This window comes from Ochotona curzoniae, unplaced genomic scaffold, assembly GCF_017591425.1.
Source record: "Ochotona curzoniae isolate NIBS_2020 unplaced genomic scaffold, NIBS_Ocur_1.0 scaffold_3835, whole genome shotgun sequence".
Lineage (NCBI taxonomy): Eukaryota > Metazoa > Chordata > Mammalia > Lagomorpha > Ochotonidae > Ochotona > Ochotona curzoniae.
The window spans coordinates 28,800,223-28,817,276 of NW_024467114.1; the positions used below are offsets into that span (position 1 = coordinate 28,800,223).

The 17,054-nt window shown below is 46.6% G+C and overlaps 1 protein-coding gene across 2 annotated transcripts; it reads right to left on the reverse strand.

The window, feature by feature from the left end:
- Window positions 1-253: 253 nt before the first annotated feature.
- On the reverse strand, window positions 254-17,054 carry NUP42 (nucleoporin 42). Of its 2 annotated transcripts, none has more exons than XM_040964981.1 (7): window positions 16,867-17,054; window positions 14,253-14,469; window positions 12,079-12,173; window positions 8,108-8,184; window positions 7,253-7,330; window positions 1,645-1,726; window positions 254-1,079 (listed from the first exon to the last, which is right to left on the reverse strand). In XM_040964981.1, exons 1-7 carry the CDS (start codon window positions 16,988-16,990, stop codon window positions 514-516), a joined length of 1,239 nt encoding a protein of 412 aa, XP_040820915.1. In that variant the 5' UTR covers window positions 16,991-17,054; the 3' UTR covers window positions 254-513. The 2 variants fall into 2 exon arrangements, with proteins under 2 accessions (XP_040820915.1, XP_040820914.1); XM_040964980.1 differs by having other exon boundaries at window positions 7,244-7,330.

A 17,054-nucleotide genomic window follows, 5' to 3' on the forward strand; every position in this document is an offset into this window, starting at 1 on the left:
TTGGGGAGTGAATCATCGGACGGAAGATCTTCCTCTGTCTCTCCTCTCTGTATATCCGCCTTTCCAATGAAAAAATAATAAAAATAAATCTTTAAAAAAAAACAAAAATGGCTATTGCTGTCTGATTCCTTACACGAAGTCCTGCTACTGATGCACATTCCACAAGTAAGCTAAACATCTGAGTGTTTCCCTAACGATCATCACCTTCCCCGAGAAACAAAAGCACATTTGAAAGGGTGAGTCTGCCATATGGTAGACAGCAGACAAGTACTTTATTCATTTCATAGTTTTTCAGCTGTATTCATAATTATAGTACAAAATTTCCCTTCCTTGCCAAGTATGTTTGTTGCTTTACTTAAATACTTTTAGACAAGTTAAAATTCAAACCCCCCGAAGTTATTTGTAAGTTTATTTATTCCCTGTTCATATGTGTATGTCTAACATACATGTATGTGTTTATGTGAACCACTCAAAATAACTGAAGACATTCTTGTCTGTATGCAATTGCATCTTTTAAATATTTAGAAGCTCCAGGGGTGGCGGCTTCAGCGGGATTTTTCCCAAAGTAAACTTCCTAGACTGGAACTGCTCCAGTTCTTCTGTGGTGAGCTGGTCCTTGGGTGTGAACAGCGTGTTGTCTGTCGCGACAGTGGCATTTGAGGCTGGGAGGGAGAAGGAGGAGCTGCTGCTGCCAAAGATGTTGCTGGATGGCTTGGAAAAGGCAGCGTGCGACTGCGAGCCCACCTGACCGAAACCAGCTGCAGACGCGCTGCTACCGAAGGCAGGGGCTCCGGGCGCTCCGCCAGCGCCTGCCGCTGAGGACGCTGCAAATCCCGAAAAACCTGGTGACTGCAAGTTGGAAGCTGTGGGGCTTTTAAAAGAGAAGGCAGCAGCGGATGTGACTTCGGGCTTCCCAAACCCAAAGGAGGGTGTGGAGGCAGCGCCAGCAGCAGGGCCCACCCCAAAGGCTGGAGGACCCCCAAACACTGCAGGGCCTCCCGAGGGGGTGGTGCCAAATCCAGAACTGAGCTTAAAGTTAAAGGCCTGAGCATTATCACTGCTGCTTTTCACGGGAAAACCTACAAAATACAGGGGAAACACTCATTACAGTTGGAAAACACGGAGACACCACTTCTTTCAGGCTTCACTTCTGCCATGCTTGGTGCTTGCAGGTGGAGCAGCTGACTGGAAAGTGAACCCACCACACTCCTCAGCCCTGTCTCTTTTGCTACATTGTCTCATGTCCACCGAGACTGACCCCAACCCCAGGGAAAAGCTCAGGGACTGGGGGTGGGGCTTCCATTTGCAGCTTGTCACCCCAAAGAGGAAGATGCCACCCCATCTCACAGGAGCTGTCATATGACAGTGCTGTGCCAGTGTACCCAGCAATGAGAAAGCTCCCGGAAGTGCCACGACCTTAGCTATGGATTCCCGTGAAACTCTGAGGTCATTCCTGCACTATGTCTAAAGCGTGGGCTGCGGACTCTCTCAGACCCCTGTCCATTGTGGGCATCCCTCATAACTGCTGGATGAAGCAGCCAGCTCTTCAACATGCTGGCTTCCCAGACGTCATCCAGGCTTTGGAACTGGAAGCCCTTGAGGTTGCTTTTCTAAATCAGTGAAGCTGTGAATCTTGCCACTTACCAGGTGACCCGAAAGTCGTCTGGCTACTGCCAAAGCCCAATGCAGGTGCTGCTTCACTCATTCCATCCTTTGTATCAGAGAGCTGTGAAAAAGCACACAAGGAATAAAGGGCCTGCGGAGGAACTCCAGCACCTTTCCTCCACACTGAGCAGCTCAGCTCAGTGACTCGGTACATAAAAGTGTCTCTCCTCCCCTCTGCACCTCTGCGTTTCAGTTTACAAATAAACCTTTAATAAAGAAAACTTGAAGTTATGGGCTGGATGTTTAGCCTAGTGGTTAGCTTGTTGGCTCGGGTGCTTTAATCCCATGTGGAAATGCCTGGGTCTGACACCCATTCTGCTAGGAGATTTCAGCTTCCTGAACCCTGGGAGGCGACAGGTGCCAGCCACGCGGGAGACCTGGATGGAGTTCCCAGCTCCCAGCTGCAGTCTGGCTCAGCCTGGCCCACTGCAGAGGTGTGGGGAGTCAGTCAGCCTGCTGATCTGTCTCCAGCTCTCTCAAGAAAGGCATGGAGATGACCAGATGGCTTAGTGTGAAGTTAAATGCCCATAATGTGATGTTGAAAAGGGCAGCTACAACTGAATAAACAGTGTAATTTTAGCTACTAATGATATAATTTTGCTTAGAAAGATTATATCAGTAATCTTTGCTTAGAAAGATGCATATCAGTAAGTTAATGGTGCTTTTCTAGCTGATAAATGATTAATGTCTAAGAAATATATATTTGAAAGACAGAGAGGGAGACACACACACACACGGAGAGAAACAAAGGGAGAGGGACAGGGAGGGGGAGTGAGACAGAAAGAGATCTACCTTCCATCGGCCGGTTCACTCCTAGAATGCCAGGGTTGGCAAGGCTGAAACCAGGAATCTGGAACTGAATCCAGGCCTTCTATGTGGTGGTAGGGGCTCAGTGACTAGAGTCACCTTCCCCTGCTTTCCCAGGCTAAACATTAACAGGAAGCTGAATGGAAGGCGCAGCAGCTGGCAGCTTAACACACTATACCACAGAGCCAATCCCTGAGTGATTTTTGGCATGCCTTTTTTTAAGATTTACTTATCCTAACTGGAAAGTCAGATATACAAAGATGAGGGACAGAAAAGAAGATCTTTTGTCTGCTGATTCACTCTCCAAGTGGCCGCAACAGCTGGAGCTGAGCCGATCTGAGGCCAGGAGCTTGGAGCTTCCTCTGGATCGCCCACACGGGTGCAGGGTCCCAAGGCTTTGGGCCATCCTCTTTCCCAGGCCACAAGCAGGAAGCTGGATGGGAAGTGGAACATCCAGGAAACAAACCAGCGCCCATATGGGATTCTGGCACGTGCAAGGCAAGGACTTTAGCCACTACATTACTGCACCAGGCTCTTAGCTACACTTAATTTTTTTTTTTTCTAATTTTTTACAATGAGCACATAAAATCATGAAATTATCTTATTCTTAGTTACGTACTGATTTATTTTAAGTTTATCTGGGAGACAGCAAGAGCTCACATTCATTGGTTCAGTTCTCAAAAGCCTGCAATGCCTGGGTTGGTCTAGAGCTGAGACTAGGTGCAGAAAATGCAACCCAGGTATCTCTTTGGGTGACAGGAGGCAGAATGATTACCTGAGCTATGATTGTTGCCTCCCAGGGTTTGCACAGGCAGGAAGCTGGAGTCCAGAGCCAGAGCTGGGAATCAAAGGCAGGGCCTGGGAGGCGGGGCCCAGTCAGGCATTTTAGCTGCTAGATTAGCCTCCTGCTCCCCTAAAGGATGGGCGCACACACACACACACACACACACACACACTCTATCTACTTATTTGAAACAAAGATGGGAGGCCAGGACAGAGAGATCTTCCATTGTTGAATACTCACACTCCCCAAGCAAATGGTGGCAAGAGCAAGGGCTGGGCCAGCCTGGCGCCTTGTACCCACTGACAGCCCAAGGAACTGCACTGTGCCGCCTTCCCAGGTGCAACGGCAGCAGATGTGTGGGAGGCAGAGCAGCTGGGCCTCAAACTGGCACTCTGGTTTGCATGTGATGGCTTAACCTGCTGCACTATACCACCAGCCCTCAGGAAAAGATTATTAATAGTCTATGTTGGTATCTATGTTATAAGGGAAGAATTACATTTACTAAGAAATCTAGACAAGAGAGAGAGAGAGAGAGAGACCTCTAAGGGATGAAATTTAATGCTTGACTACAACAATATTATCAAAAAGTCACCAGAAAAGTTCATGGCATATTTCTTTTTCCTTGGAAAACTTCCTGGTCTCACCATCCCTGCTTTAAGGATGTCTTGCATCGCTGAAACCCCAGTCCCCTCTCTAGGAGCTTCTTTCCTGACTTCTTACTCCAGGAAGCCTGCCCTGGTCACACTAAGCAGACACTGCACCTCTTATTTGGAAGCCCCAAGAGCAATAGTAAAATTAACTCTACTTATGAGGTATAGTTTAAACACAGCACAATGCACCCTTTTTATGGATCTATTTCAGTGAGTTTTAACAAACTACCACAATCAACATGAGGATATTTCTGTCACCCCTAAAAAGTCCTAAAACTGTCCCCTCCCAGCCAACTACCTTAGCTCCAGCCAGCACTCTCCTGTTGTCACCACAGCTGACATTTGCCTTTTCTGGAGTTCCACAGAAATGGAAACAAGCCATTGTACACTTTCTTTTTGGTTTGGTTCTTCTCCTTGTTGACCCTCAGGACCACACAGACAAGCTAGCCACAGAGCAGCCACCACTTAGGTGAGGAAGGCATGGGCCAGTGTATGTGTCATGCCCACTGTGGGTGCCCTGTCCCAGGTCCTCACCTATGGAGGGACCCCAGGACATGAGCTAGGAGCAGAGGCCCTGGGGAGTCTGTGTAGCAGCCCCATCCGTGCTGGCCACGGCCACCTCTCATCTGGGACAGACTACTTCCAGACACCTCACTAGAGCTCCATGGCACAGCTACAACTGAAGGTGACAGAAAGGAGCATCAGAGCTGGCCAGAAGCACTCGTTTCTGGAAGCTGCAGGATGCTGGGCCCATCCGCCAGCTGCTATGGGAGGCAGACGCTACTCCTGGGTCTTTTAGAGCAGAATCATGCCAGAGGAATTGGAATGACTAAAATTAGAAATATAAAGTTGTTTTAGAATAAAGTTCTCAAGGGATTTTTACAGCGGTAGAAAGACTGCAGTTTGATCGACAGAAACAGAAGAGGCAACATGTTCCAGTCCGGGCCATGGCTCTGTGACAATCATCTCTGCTTCCTATCTGGAAGCAAATTCCAGGACCTGATGCTCAAGGGCACGATCTTGGGGACGTGTGTGTTATAATTCTTGACACACGTGGTCCAGACCTGGGGGTCAGACAAGCTGGGAAAAGTAGCTCCAACAGCTGGGTAATGTGTCAATTGGTAATGGAACAGGGTGGACCGGGCAGGACTGAGCAAACCTTAGCTCACAAGCGAAACTAGAGACCAGGAGGGAGCACAGTTCATGCCGAGCTAGGCTCTTGGACCTACTGGTCTACATGAGCCAGGAACTCTAAGCCACAGTGTCTAAGACAGATGTCTGGACAGGTGAGGGGCTGAGCCAAGCTAAGTCAGAGCAACCACTGGCATACGCGTGATCTATGGCTGGGAACAGGCCTGGTTGGTGAGCTAAGGGGACAATGCTAGCTGGGTTGAGGTTCCCACCGAGGGGCGTGTAGGCTGGAATCGGGGCTGCCTTCTGAACGGGAAATGGTTGTAGTCTCCCTTGGCACAAGTGTGGACTGGGATTTGGTACACTGAACCGGGCCAGACTCCAATACCCTCTGGTGTCCTGGAGGACAAGGGTAGATGTGCGATGGACTAGGCAAGGTCTCAACCCCTACTGAGCCAGGTGCAAACCATATGTGGGTATGGATGAGCCATGGCTGGGCTGAAACATCCAACAGCAAGGACCAGTTTGGGTTGAAGGCCAGTCAGGAAAAGCCACTGTTCTTGCTAGGACAGGAGGTGAACTGAATAGGGCTGGCTCATGGACCCACTGTTATGCGCAAAATCTGGCATGGGGAGATATTCTGATGGAGGAGCCTGGGCAACTCCTCTGGCAGGACACAGATCCAACAGGTAAGCGCAAGAAACATGATAGGAAACAGCCCAGAACAGGCCATGGCAAGTTACCCACTGGCATACATTTGGCATGGGTCGGGGGAAGACCAGGCTGAATCAGTTCACATCATCCACTGGCAAAGCCAAGCACCAGAACAGTGTGGGTCGAGCCGGGTTTGGTCGCCACACAAACTAGTGCACAATATGGAATGCCAAGGTGAGGTTGCCTATACCAGATGTGACCACAGCGCCCAACCAGCATGTGTGAGGACCAGGAAGGGAGGGGATTGAGCCAGCAGGGGAATAAGGGAGGGTTCCTTTGCTGGACAGCTATTCCCACTGGAGAGCATGAGCTGGGGTGGGGGCAGACCAGACTAAGCAGGGCTACAAGACCTGTGCGCCTCATGTGGACTAGATCAGGGAAAAGCCAGGCTGGGCTGATTATTCCTACTGGTGCACACAAAATTAGAGTGGGTGAGGGTTGTTTGGGCTTAACCACAGCATGAGCTGGCAGAAGCTGGCACTGGGGGCTAGTTTTGTCAAGTCAAACCACAGAACTGCCTGGAGAGAGCATAATCTGGGAGTGGGAGAGGCCTGGGAGGGAAATAGTCGGCTCCTCCCTCTTGGGTTACCACTCCCACAAGAGGGCATGAAAACCAGGACAGGGGCTGGGGTGGAATGGAGTGTGGGACAGACTGGACTACTGCTACACATACTGGCAAACCAGGGTAGGGGGTGGGCCTGCTGGGGGTTCTTGTGGGTCGCTCCAACTAGGCTGCAGCTCCCACTTGTTTATGTGAGGGCCGAGTATGTGCTGGGCAGAACCAGGCTGGACTGCAACACCCATTGGTACCAGTGGAAGTCTGGACTGAAAACAGCACCAAACCAGTGATTGCAACCATCAGCTGATCAGGGTGATGGACTGTGCCGGGCCCTGTACTTGCTAGTACATACAAGAATCTGGTCTGAGAACACCTCCTACAAAGTTTCTTTGGAGTTCTCCCCAATTGGAATGCTGGACTCAGAACCCAAACCAAGAAAAGAGAGAAGACAGAACAGGTCAATCAACCATCTCAGCTATATGTTGGCAGCGAAATATGGGGCAAACAGAGACTCTATGCTGGACTATGTCAATCAGTGGATTCTTCAAAGACCTCATAGTGCTTGGAGTAGCAGGATTGGCAGCAATTCCTAACTGGTGAACTATCAAAACCACTTGAGCAAGAACCTCGGAGCATACCCTACATCCAGGACTTGGAGAGGGTGGGAAATCAGGTCGACCTTCTCCCTTAACACCCCCCTTTAAACATGAAGGAAACAATATGGAAATAATAGTCTTACCCACTTTCCTATAGCCATGGAAACTTTTTACCCTAATTAACTATGAAAGATTGCAAAAAACAAACAAACAAACAAACAAACAAAAAACCTCTTGACACACAACGTCTGATTTGCTCCCCAAACCCAAGGAGAAGTGTCCTCTGCCCCAAAGCCAACAGGCAAGCTCCCTCCCTGCAGAAACGCCCACTACTCACCAGGGCTGCTTTGGTCGAGGCATTGATAGTTTTCAGCTCATCTACCCTGTTGCTCCACTGATTAACTAATTGCTGCACAGAATTTAGCTGAAGAGAGAAGACAGAAAAATAATGACTCAGTACTTAGTGTATCAGTTAATTTCTTCAATAACATCAAAATCTGGGCAAGTTTCTTTAACAGTTCTCAGGTGGGTAACTTGCACAACCTGCACTGGCCTGCCCTGCCCTGCTGCAGCTGCTCCCCTGCCCCTGTCCATCCACCCCTCACAGCACCTGCCTAAGGCCACTCCCCTGCCCCTGTCCGTCCACCCCTCACAGCACCTGGCAACGCGCACAAGTTCTCGGGAGCGGAGTGGGCTATCCTCGGACGGGAGTCCAACATGAGTACTAGCTGAATGCATGACCATGGCCAGACAATAAAAAAGCACAAACTCATACTGTGTCCTTTAGGAAATCCAACTTGCTCAAGCCTATATTTTTATTTATTTTTCAATCTGATGTGATGATGTTTATCTGTACATGATGGACTGCATCCTATTTAGCATTTTTTTTTGATTCATCAGGGGAGTTGCTCGTAAAAGATTCCTTAATGCATGTCTGTCAAATGTTGAAAGAATTTGATTTTTAGGCTGTGGCTAATTCAATTTTAACAAAAATGATATTCCTAGTCACTACTGTCAAAATATAACATCATTTTACATAATCAACAGTTTTCAAAGGAAGTACTTAGCCTTGTTCTAAAAAAAACAAAAACAAAAATCTAGATCTCAGCAACTCTGCCAAAACACAAGCAAGCCACTACAGACAAAGGAACTCACAGCTCATCTGCCATTGAGGGGGATGATGAAGAGGAAACAGACTTACATAACTCTGTAAGTTATTGCTGGTTAAGAAGTTATGGTATTCAAGCCTCAACTCCTCTGGTGATATGTCTGTAAAACCTGAAGTGAGGAATCAATTGGAATCCTTAAGATCAATTTTAATAATTTGGATAGTAAAGCTAGAGCCATTAGACAAGAAAAATATGCTAATGCTGATTTGTTAGAAAATTTTCATTAAGCATAAGAAAAATCTCAAAACCTATCATCCATCTAAGGATTAGTCAATTATAGAATTAGAACAAAACAGACTGGGTTATTTGATCTTTTGAGTGAGGGAGAATTTTCTCAAGATAAATGAAGCAGAAATAATAAGGAAAAATATTTGGAAACATATACATTCACACTTCTGGCTAGAAACAGTGTCAGAAACCACAATTAGCAAAATGAAATGACAAATAGTAAACTCAGAAAACCATACTTGCAACCTAAGAGCCAGGGTCAATGTGTAAACAGCTCTTACCAATCAGTAAGAAAAGCAAATGATGGTGGACAAGAATGAACAGCCAATTTGCCAAAATAAACAGAGTAAATAAGCGAAATAGTCAAATTTAAAATGCAACTTAAAAGAAAAATAAAATGCACTCTTTTTCAGACTAGCAAAAATGAAAAAAGACATATTTATTGTTATTCAGAAATATGGGGAATACATAGTTCCTTAAATTGCTGTTGAGGGAATAGAACAGTTTTTCTGGGGGAAAGCTGTCAATGAACTTCACCAGTCTTAATAAGCTCATACTCTCTAGGGGCTAGCATGGTAGTCTAGCAGGTACATCTTCCACCTGTGGTGACAGAAGTTCAAGTCCAGGCTGTTCCACTTTTGATGCAGCTCCCTGCGAACGGCCTGGGAAAGCAGCGGAGGATGGCTCAAGTTCTTGAAAGCCTACATCCACATGTAAGACCTGGAAGAAGCTCCTGGCTTCACACTGGCTTAGCATTGGCAGTTGTGGCCATGTGGGGAGTGAACCAGCACATGGAAAACCTCTCACTCCCCACTCTCTCTTTGTAACTTTGATTTCCAAGGAGGAAAAAAGGTAACCCTTTTTAAACTGTTCACGTTCTCTGACTTGTCACTTCATTTCTAGGACTTAGCCTCTGAAAATAAATATATACATAAATATAGTGTGTTATGTATAAGGATGTTCATTTCAGAGATAAAAAGCTAGATTGTGGTCCTGAATTTATATTCACATATTTGTGTATGTATGCTGCCAGAATATCATTTTTGTTTTCACAAAGTCTGGACAGGGTTTTTCTAATGTTTACCTCTCTGCTGCCTAAGGCACTGCATGGCTGCCTGCCAGTACCACGAGGCCCATTGAGGTCTGGTCCCTGGCTTCCTCTGGTACCCCAGGCCCTGTTCCCACCAGCCTTGCTGACTCCTCCTTCAGTGACCCAGGCCTCAGCAGTCCTCAAACATGGCCACTTTGGTTTCTTCCCAGGGCCTCTGCCCAGCTGCACTGGGATGTCCTCTCCAAATCTTCCCACGGCCACTACCGTCCCATCGCAGGACTCAGCCCCAAGGCCACCTTGCAGGAATGGCTGACCACTCCGTCTAAACGCACACTGCCTCCCGTGGCACTTTCCATAGCTCCCAGCCATGCTTGACCAGGGTTCTGCCTCTGAACCACAGAACACGATTAGTAGTTTGGTTCTACTTTCTCGATTCTTCACTCAGTCTTAGTCAAAAGGCTGAGAAACAATCTATTTCCCCAACTTGCAAGGGTAATACAAACATGGCATCACTCCACGTGCACAGCAAACCAGCTTACTCTAAACAACAGATGCCTAAGGACAACAGCACTAAAAACTTTGGCTTCAAGATCCATCACGTTCTTAAAAACCACCAAGAAGAAAACCCACAAAGACCCCAAAGCTCTAGGTTTTCATTATATAAACTGAGGAATCTGGAAAATATTTGCTAATTCATTTAAAAGAAATCAGTTCACATCTACTTAAACGAAAAATCCATTTTCCAAAACAAAAATATTTGGTGAGATGAATGGCACTGTTCGGCTAACAGAGGACGGCTGGAATCCTAGACACACCCCTGCTTTCACTGTTGCCAGGTGCTGTTCTGGCTGGAGTGTATGAAGAAAATCTGGACTCAGACATGCAGCTGGAGAAGGAGAAGGAAGACGTAGCACACTATGGGTATTCTCCGACACTACAGCAAAACTCGACAAATGGTAGTTTTTTTAAAGGTTAGCTATAAAATGGACTCAAACCATACTAAGACTCTTAATATTCTTATATTAAAATCCAATGGTTTGGGGCTGGTGCTGTGGTGTAGCATCTTAAGCTTCCATCTGCAGTGCCAGTCCTATCCTATATGGACACTGGTTTGTGTCTTGGCTGCTCCACTTCTGATCCAGCTCCCTGCTCATGATCCCTTGGGCCCCCACATCCATTACATCTCTCTGTAATTCTGCTTTTGAAATAAAAATAAAATTCACTGCTTATCTTGTAAATAGAATGGATTTTCAGCCTGGCCGAAGTCTGAAACATCTCGCAGGGGTCCCTGGGGAAATGCATTGAGCTAAGCAGAACTTACGAATGTTGGCGCATGTCGTTAGTACCCAAAGATTCACATCTGCTCATCTCATTCACCTCAACAGAAGAGACTACAAGAATTGAGGAATTCCCATGCTCAGAGTGACAGGAGAGTTCTTGATGGGATGGGTCCAGTTTTGCTCGAAAAGCTTGCATTATGTTCCTGGCATCTGCCACTGTCAGTTGTTTCTCTGAAGGCACTGGCTCACCTCATTTTCTAAGAACATGCCTGCCAACTACCCATGTCTGAATTACCACAGCTGTCAGCATTACAAAGAAGCATCAGGAAAGCTGCTAGCTCGGCTAACAGTCACGGGTGTCTACCTGAGAACTGCCTCGACACTCGCACACTGGACACAGGCGCCTGTGTGCCTCCCACTGGTGACACAGAGAACTGTTTTAAAGTTCCACAGTCCTGGGTCCAGATTTAACATCAATCACTTATCAGCCTTCCTCAAGGACGTTATGGAGTTCAAAAAACACTTAACATGTTTTGCTCTGACCGCTACACACCGCATGCAGTCTGATGAAATCTGACAGGTATCTACCAGTGCTTTGGTCAACAATACTGAAAACAATAGGGAAAACCGTTCTGAACTCATCTAGCCCCTTAAGGGTTCTCAGGGTTAGGGTTGCCACATTCAGAAACCAACACTCCCCACAACCTATCCCCAAAAAGGATACCCAATTAAATTTGAGTTTTACACATACAGCAAATACTTTTTTACATTCTGGAGTGAACATATACATATTATTCTCTGTGTAGGAGAAGTTTAAATGTAACAGGATGTCCTATATTTTCCCTGACAACCCAGATGCCATATTTGAGAATCACTACTTTGGGCTGTTAGCTATGCTTAATGCTAAACTGATCAAGACCGAATGTTTTAGTACTAATTAAGTACTAACACTTCAATGGGTTACAGTCTTAACATGTTACTTTCCTTATAGAAATAGCACTATGTGAAATTACCTCTTGATTTTCTCCCTCAAGAACAGAAGCTTGGCAAGAGAGGGAGCTTGCACATCTTTATGCCCTCACAAAAAAGAAATTCAGTACATATTTGTTAGGTGAAGGAGTGTTGTGATACGAATCCACAGTGAGTAGACGCGCAGGGCTGAGACCCAGTGGAAGTCCGGTCCACTGGGTGCTGATTATGAGTTGTCATCAGCTGTGCACCTGTTGCTTCTTCAGTGGACTGAGTGGGCCTGGAAAAGCCTGAAGGGCATAGGGGCTTAGGGACCATGGACAAAAGAGGAAGGGCACATTTGAGAGGAAGACTATATATCCAAAGTCTCTAATGGCAGCTAAGTTTGTGATTGATTTCTTTTTTTGGCATAGTCTTAATTTTGGAAAGTAACAGTTTTAGAACATATTTTTATAATATCTAATTTCTCAGTTACCTGAAATATTGGATTTCCTTTTTATTGGTGAATAAACAGAAAACATCCACTGTCCTGACGACTTCCAAACCATCATATCTTTTATAATTCCTTCCCTGGAAAAAAGAAAAAAATAAAAAAAGAGTACAAGATCTTTTTCACAGCTTGCCAACATTCCAATATGCACAATTTCCAGTGACTGAAATGTTAAGTCCTACTAAGCATGCAATTTTAGATTTCTTGCACTGTGTTTTCTGAAGAATGTTCTTTCAGGCAGTTTATATAGATCCAGGATCTCCAGGGGCGGAGCATGTGGCACAGAAGTTAAAGGCCTGTCCTGGTGGCCTGGCCACACCCCACAGAGAAGGGCCTGGCCTGAGTTGCAGCTACTTCCAATCCAGCTTCCTGCTGATACGCACACTGGGAGGTAGCACATGGTGACTCCCGTCCTTAGGTCCCGCCCACCTAATCCACTGAGATTCTGAGTGGATTCCGAGCTCCTAGGTTTGGTCTAGTCTAGCCCCGACTGCTGCATCTGGGGAGTGGACAGGCAGACAGAAACCTCTGTCTCTCTCTGCCTTTCAAATAAAATAAAAACATATACAAATTAAAAAAAAATAATCACCATATTTTGTGGCTAAGTTGTTTATAATGTCAGTAGCTTGTACTTTTTTTTTAAAGATTTATTTTTATTTGTATGAAGGCAGAATTGCAGAGAGAGAAACAGAAAGATCTTCCATTTGCTTGTTCATTGCCCAAATGGGTGCAACTGCAGGGGCTAGACTGAAAACAGGAGCCCAAAGCTTCTGCCAGGTCTCCCATGAGGTGCCGGAACCCAAGCACTTTGGCCATCTCCTGTTGCTTTCCCAGGCACATTGGCAGGGAGCTGAATTAGAAGTGAAGCAGCTCAAACATAAGCCAGTGCCCATATGGGATGCTGGTGTCATAAGTAGAGGCTTAACATGCAGTGCCGCAACACTGCCCAAGATGTTAGCACTTTTGGTTTTTTCAAAACACTGAACTATTAAAAAATATATTCAACTGGCCCGGCGGCGTGGCCTAGTGGCTAAAGTCCTCACCTTGAACGCCCCGGGATCCCATATGGGCACCTGTTCTAATCCCAGCAGCTCCGCTTCCCATCCAGCTCCCTGATGGTGGCCTGGGAAAGCACTCGAGGATGGCCCAGAGCTTTGGGACCCTGCACCTGCATGGGAGACCTGGAAGAGGTTCCGGGTTCCCAGCTTCGGATCAGCGCAGCACTGGCCGTTGCGGTCACTTGGGAGCGAATCATCGGACAGAAGATCTTCATCTCTGTCTCTCCTCCTCTCTGTATATCTGACTTTGTAATAAAAAAAAATAAATAAACAAATCTTAAAAAAAGAAAAGAAATATACTTAACTACCACAGACAACACTTTTTAAAGAGCTAAAAATAATAAAATACATAACACTAATTTTTCTTTGTTAATTATCATCAACATTGATTAGTATCTAACTAGAAACAAAAGAAATATGGAATCATAAATTTTTTCTACAAAGACTTATTTATTTTTATTGAAAAGACATATCAGAGTTTATGATCCAGCTCCCTGATGGTGGCCTGGGAAAGCAGTCAAGGATGGCCCAAAGCCTTGGTAACCTGTACCTGCATGGGAGACCCAGAAGAGTTCATGGCTCCTGGCTTCGAATCAGCTCACCACTGGCCATTGTGGTCACTTGGGGAGTGAATCATCGGACGGAAGATATTTCTTTCTGTCTCTCCTTCTCTTTCTATATATCTGACTTTTCAATAACAATAAATAAATCTTTAAAAAAATACACTGGGAAGATACTTATTCTAACACAAAACATTTTGAAACTCATGTACAACCTGTTCATGATACGTATTTCAACAACTCAGAGAGCGCCCAAGTCTACAAGTTGTTCTAAACTACCACAATTTTACACAGAACTCACCCTTCACCATGAACTTCAACAGGACTAATGGTGAGGAAATATTCACAATCTAGCGTGATCAGCAGGAAGTGGGAGAAGCACATGCAGCCCCACAAGGGCACTGTGCTGCAATGTGACCCAGAGCCTCCCATCCTGTTCACTGTTAAACAGTGTGTTATTTCCTTTTTCAAGAAAGCACTGTAGGTATGTTGGAAATCAATGAGCCAGTGAGCACTAACTTTGCCGAGGGGTCTCACTTACAGAAGTTTCTTTTCATCTTCCTGCCCGTGGGTATCAAGCGAAGCAAAGGAGTTCTCGGACAGCCCGAAGCCCCTGTTCCTGACCGTGGCAGTGCCAGAATCGAAGGAACGCTCCTGGTCTCTGCTGTCTCCCCAAGGCGCCGACCTGGAAAAGCTGGATGGCTGGATGACACTGGAATACCTCTGGCTTGGCGGATTCCACCCGCGTCTGTTGCCGCCTATGGGAGACAATGCGATTAACAACCTACCGGCTACTGCTCTTTTCAAACCTCTACAATTTGCACTATGGCAAAGATTTGGTTTCACTCACTGTAAGTGACAATTACTTCATGGTCAATTTATAAGGCAAGGCACAGTACCAACAAATCATAAAGTATCTTTTGTAAGTTTTGTTTGATAAGAAGACTGAAAATCCACAGAAAAGCAGTTACAAGATTTAGCTGACATAAATCTATTAAATAAGCAAATGCTTGATGGTAGAGTACACACAGGGTTTACAATCTACAATGCAAACTTTTTGCGGCTAAAAAACTGTTTTTATCAGCGTGTGCTCCTATAAGGCCTGATAAAATGCTGGAAAATGACCAAAAAATTAAGGAAAAAAAAAAGAGAAAGAAAACAATTAAGATTCTACCATTGGGCCTGGCACGTGATAGCCTAGTGGCTAAAGTCCTCGCCTTGCCTGCACTAGGATCCCATAAGTCTACCAATTCGTATCCCAGCTGCTTCCTGAATCCAGCTCCTTGCTTGTGGCCTGGATAAGCAGTGCAGGATGGCCCTGCACCTGCGTGGGAGACCCAGAAGAAGCTCCTGGCTCCTGGCTCCTGCCTTCAGCTCTAGCTGCTGCAGTCACTTGGGGAGTGAATCAGCAGATGCAAGATCTTTCTCTCTGTCTCTCCTTCTCTCCGTAGTTTGCCTTTCCAATAAAAATAAATCTTTAAAAAAAAGAAAAAAGATTATATCATCATATTTAAAAAAACATATGCCTTGGTCTTGCTTCTTGGAAAAGCACCACAAATCAATTTCAGAGAGATTATAGAGGTAATTTATACATGAGTCCAATGCACAGAGGTTCTCTGAATCAATACTAATGCTTACAAATTTCAAAATATGGTGCTGACACCATGGTGTAAGTATGCTGATCCTCCACCTGGGGCACTGGTTCGAGTCCCAGCTACTCTACTTCCCATCTAGCTCTCTGCTTATGGCCTGCGAAGGGAGGGAAGGATGGTCCAAGTGTTTGGGTCCTTGTACCCATATGGTAGACACAGAAGCAGCTCCTGGCTTCTGATCAGTTCAATTCTGGCCATTGTGGCCGTTTGGGGAGCGAACCAGTGGACAGAGGATCTCTCTGTGCCTCTCCTTCCCTCTATAAAACTCTGTCTTTCAAATAACTTTTTTTTTTTTTGCAATTGTGCTGTGATCTCAAATAAGTCTTTTTTAAAAACTTCAAAATTAGCCAACAGGACTTTCTGTGCTGACACTGTCGCAGATCCTATGCCTTCAATCCTGTTTCCTCACAAGAGATGTCATTTCCCTCATATCTGACAGTTAGGAAACACACCATCAAACATAGCAGGAAGACGGGAGGTTTGACCAGTTGCACAAGCTCACCACCCAACTCCAAACTAGCTAATAATGATGTAAGGAGACAGAGATTGGTGCCTGCAGGACCAAAGCCCTCCAATAGTGGTTAACAGTTTCCAAACCCCTTGTGGGATGATACCCCTCAGGGTACCCACACGCTCACTTGCACCATTCACAGTGTAAATCCCAAACACACACTGGTCTGTGCCTGGCGATAGATACACTGACCTGACAGACGCCTTGACACTTTCCTCATCCCTCCACGGTGGGGTGGGGGTGGGGGCAGGACAAGGGTCATCTCAACATCAGGTACCCTGTTCGGCTGTCCCTGCCAGCAACACTCCCTAAGTATCTGGCGCGCAATAGTTCAACCAGACCCCCTCTGTGGAGGATGTATGGGGACTGGTTTCTGGGAGACCAGGCAGGAGGTCATCCCGTAAGTGTGTGTGCCAACACACACACACACACACACACACACGGCCATCGACTAAAGCTTTCCCCAGGCAGGCGCAGGTCAGTGCGCTCCCCGCCCCATCCTGTCCTCCGGAGTAACCTTCCCTTCTCAGCTTCCCAACTGAGCGCCAAATTTTATAATCAAGCGCCTTTTCCTGCAGCTAACACGTCTATGACTAATTAGATATGCAAAGGCGACTTTTCCTAGGCTCTGCTTACAAACGAGAAAATCAGTTTAAAAAAAAATACATATATACATACACACGCACACACATATATGTCAAGGGGGGCTACACTTAAGGGTTAACTAAGCCAGGGTAGCGACGGAGTCGACCCCCACCCCATCCACGCACACCCACCAGGGCAGTCCTGACACTAAACACCGGATTTCCAGGGCCAAAGTCTCCCAGCGGATACCATGGCGTGGACAGGCCCCGATCCCGACCCGCGCGGGTCAGGGGCCCCTCGGACTGTTCCCTCCCATCCCCAGGGTGGACGCCCGCGTTCCCCGGAGGCCCTCGGGTGCAGCCTGAAGGGAGGAGAGGGAGGAGGAGGAGGAGGACGAAGTGCCTTACCCGAAGGCGGCTGCTGGAGCTGCTGCCGTCCTCCGCCCCCCGTCCCACGGGCCCCGGGGTGTTCATTCCAGCACCGTTCTCCGAAGCGGCACCGGCCCTGAAGGAAGAACTGACAGACGGTCATCGCGACGGCATGGCCGAGCGGGGTCCACAAAGGTGAGCCGCTCACTACCGCGGCCCACGAGCAG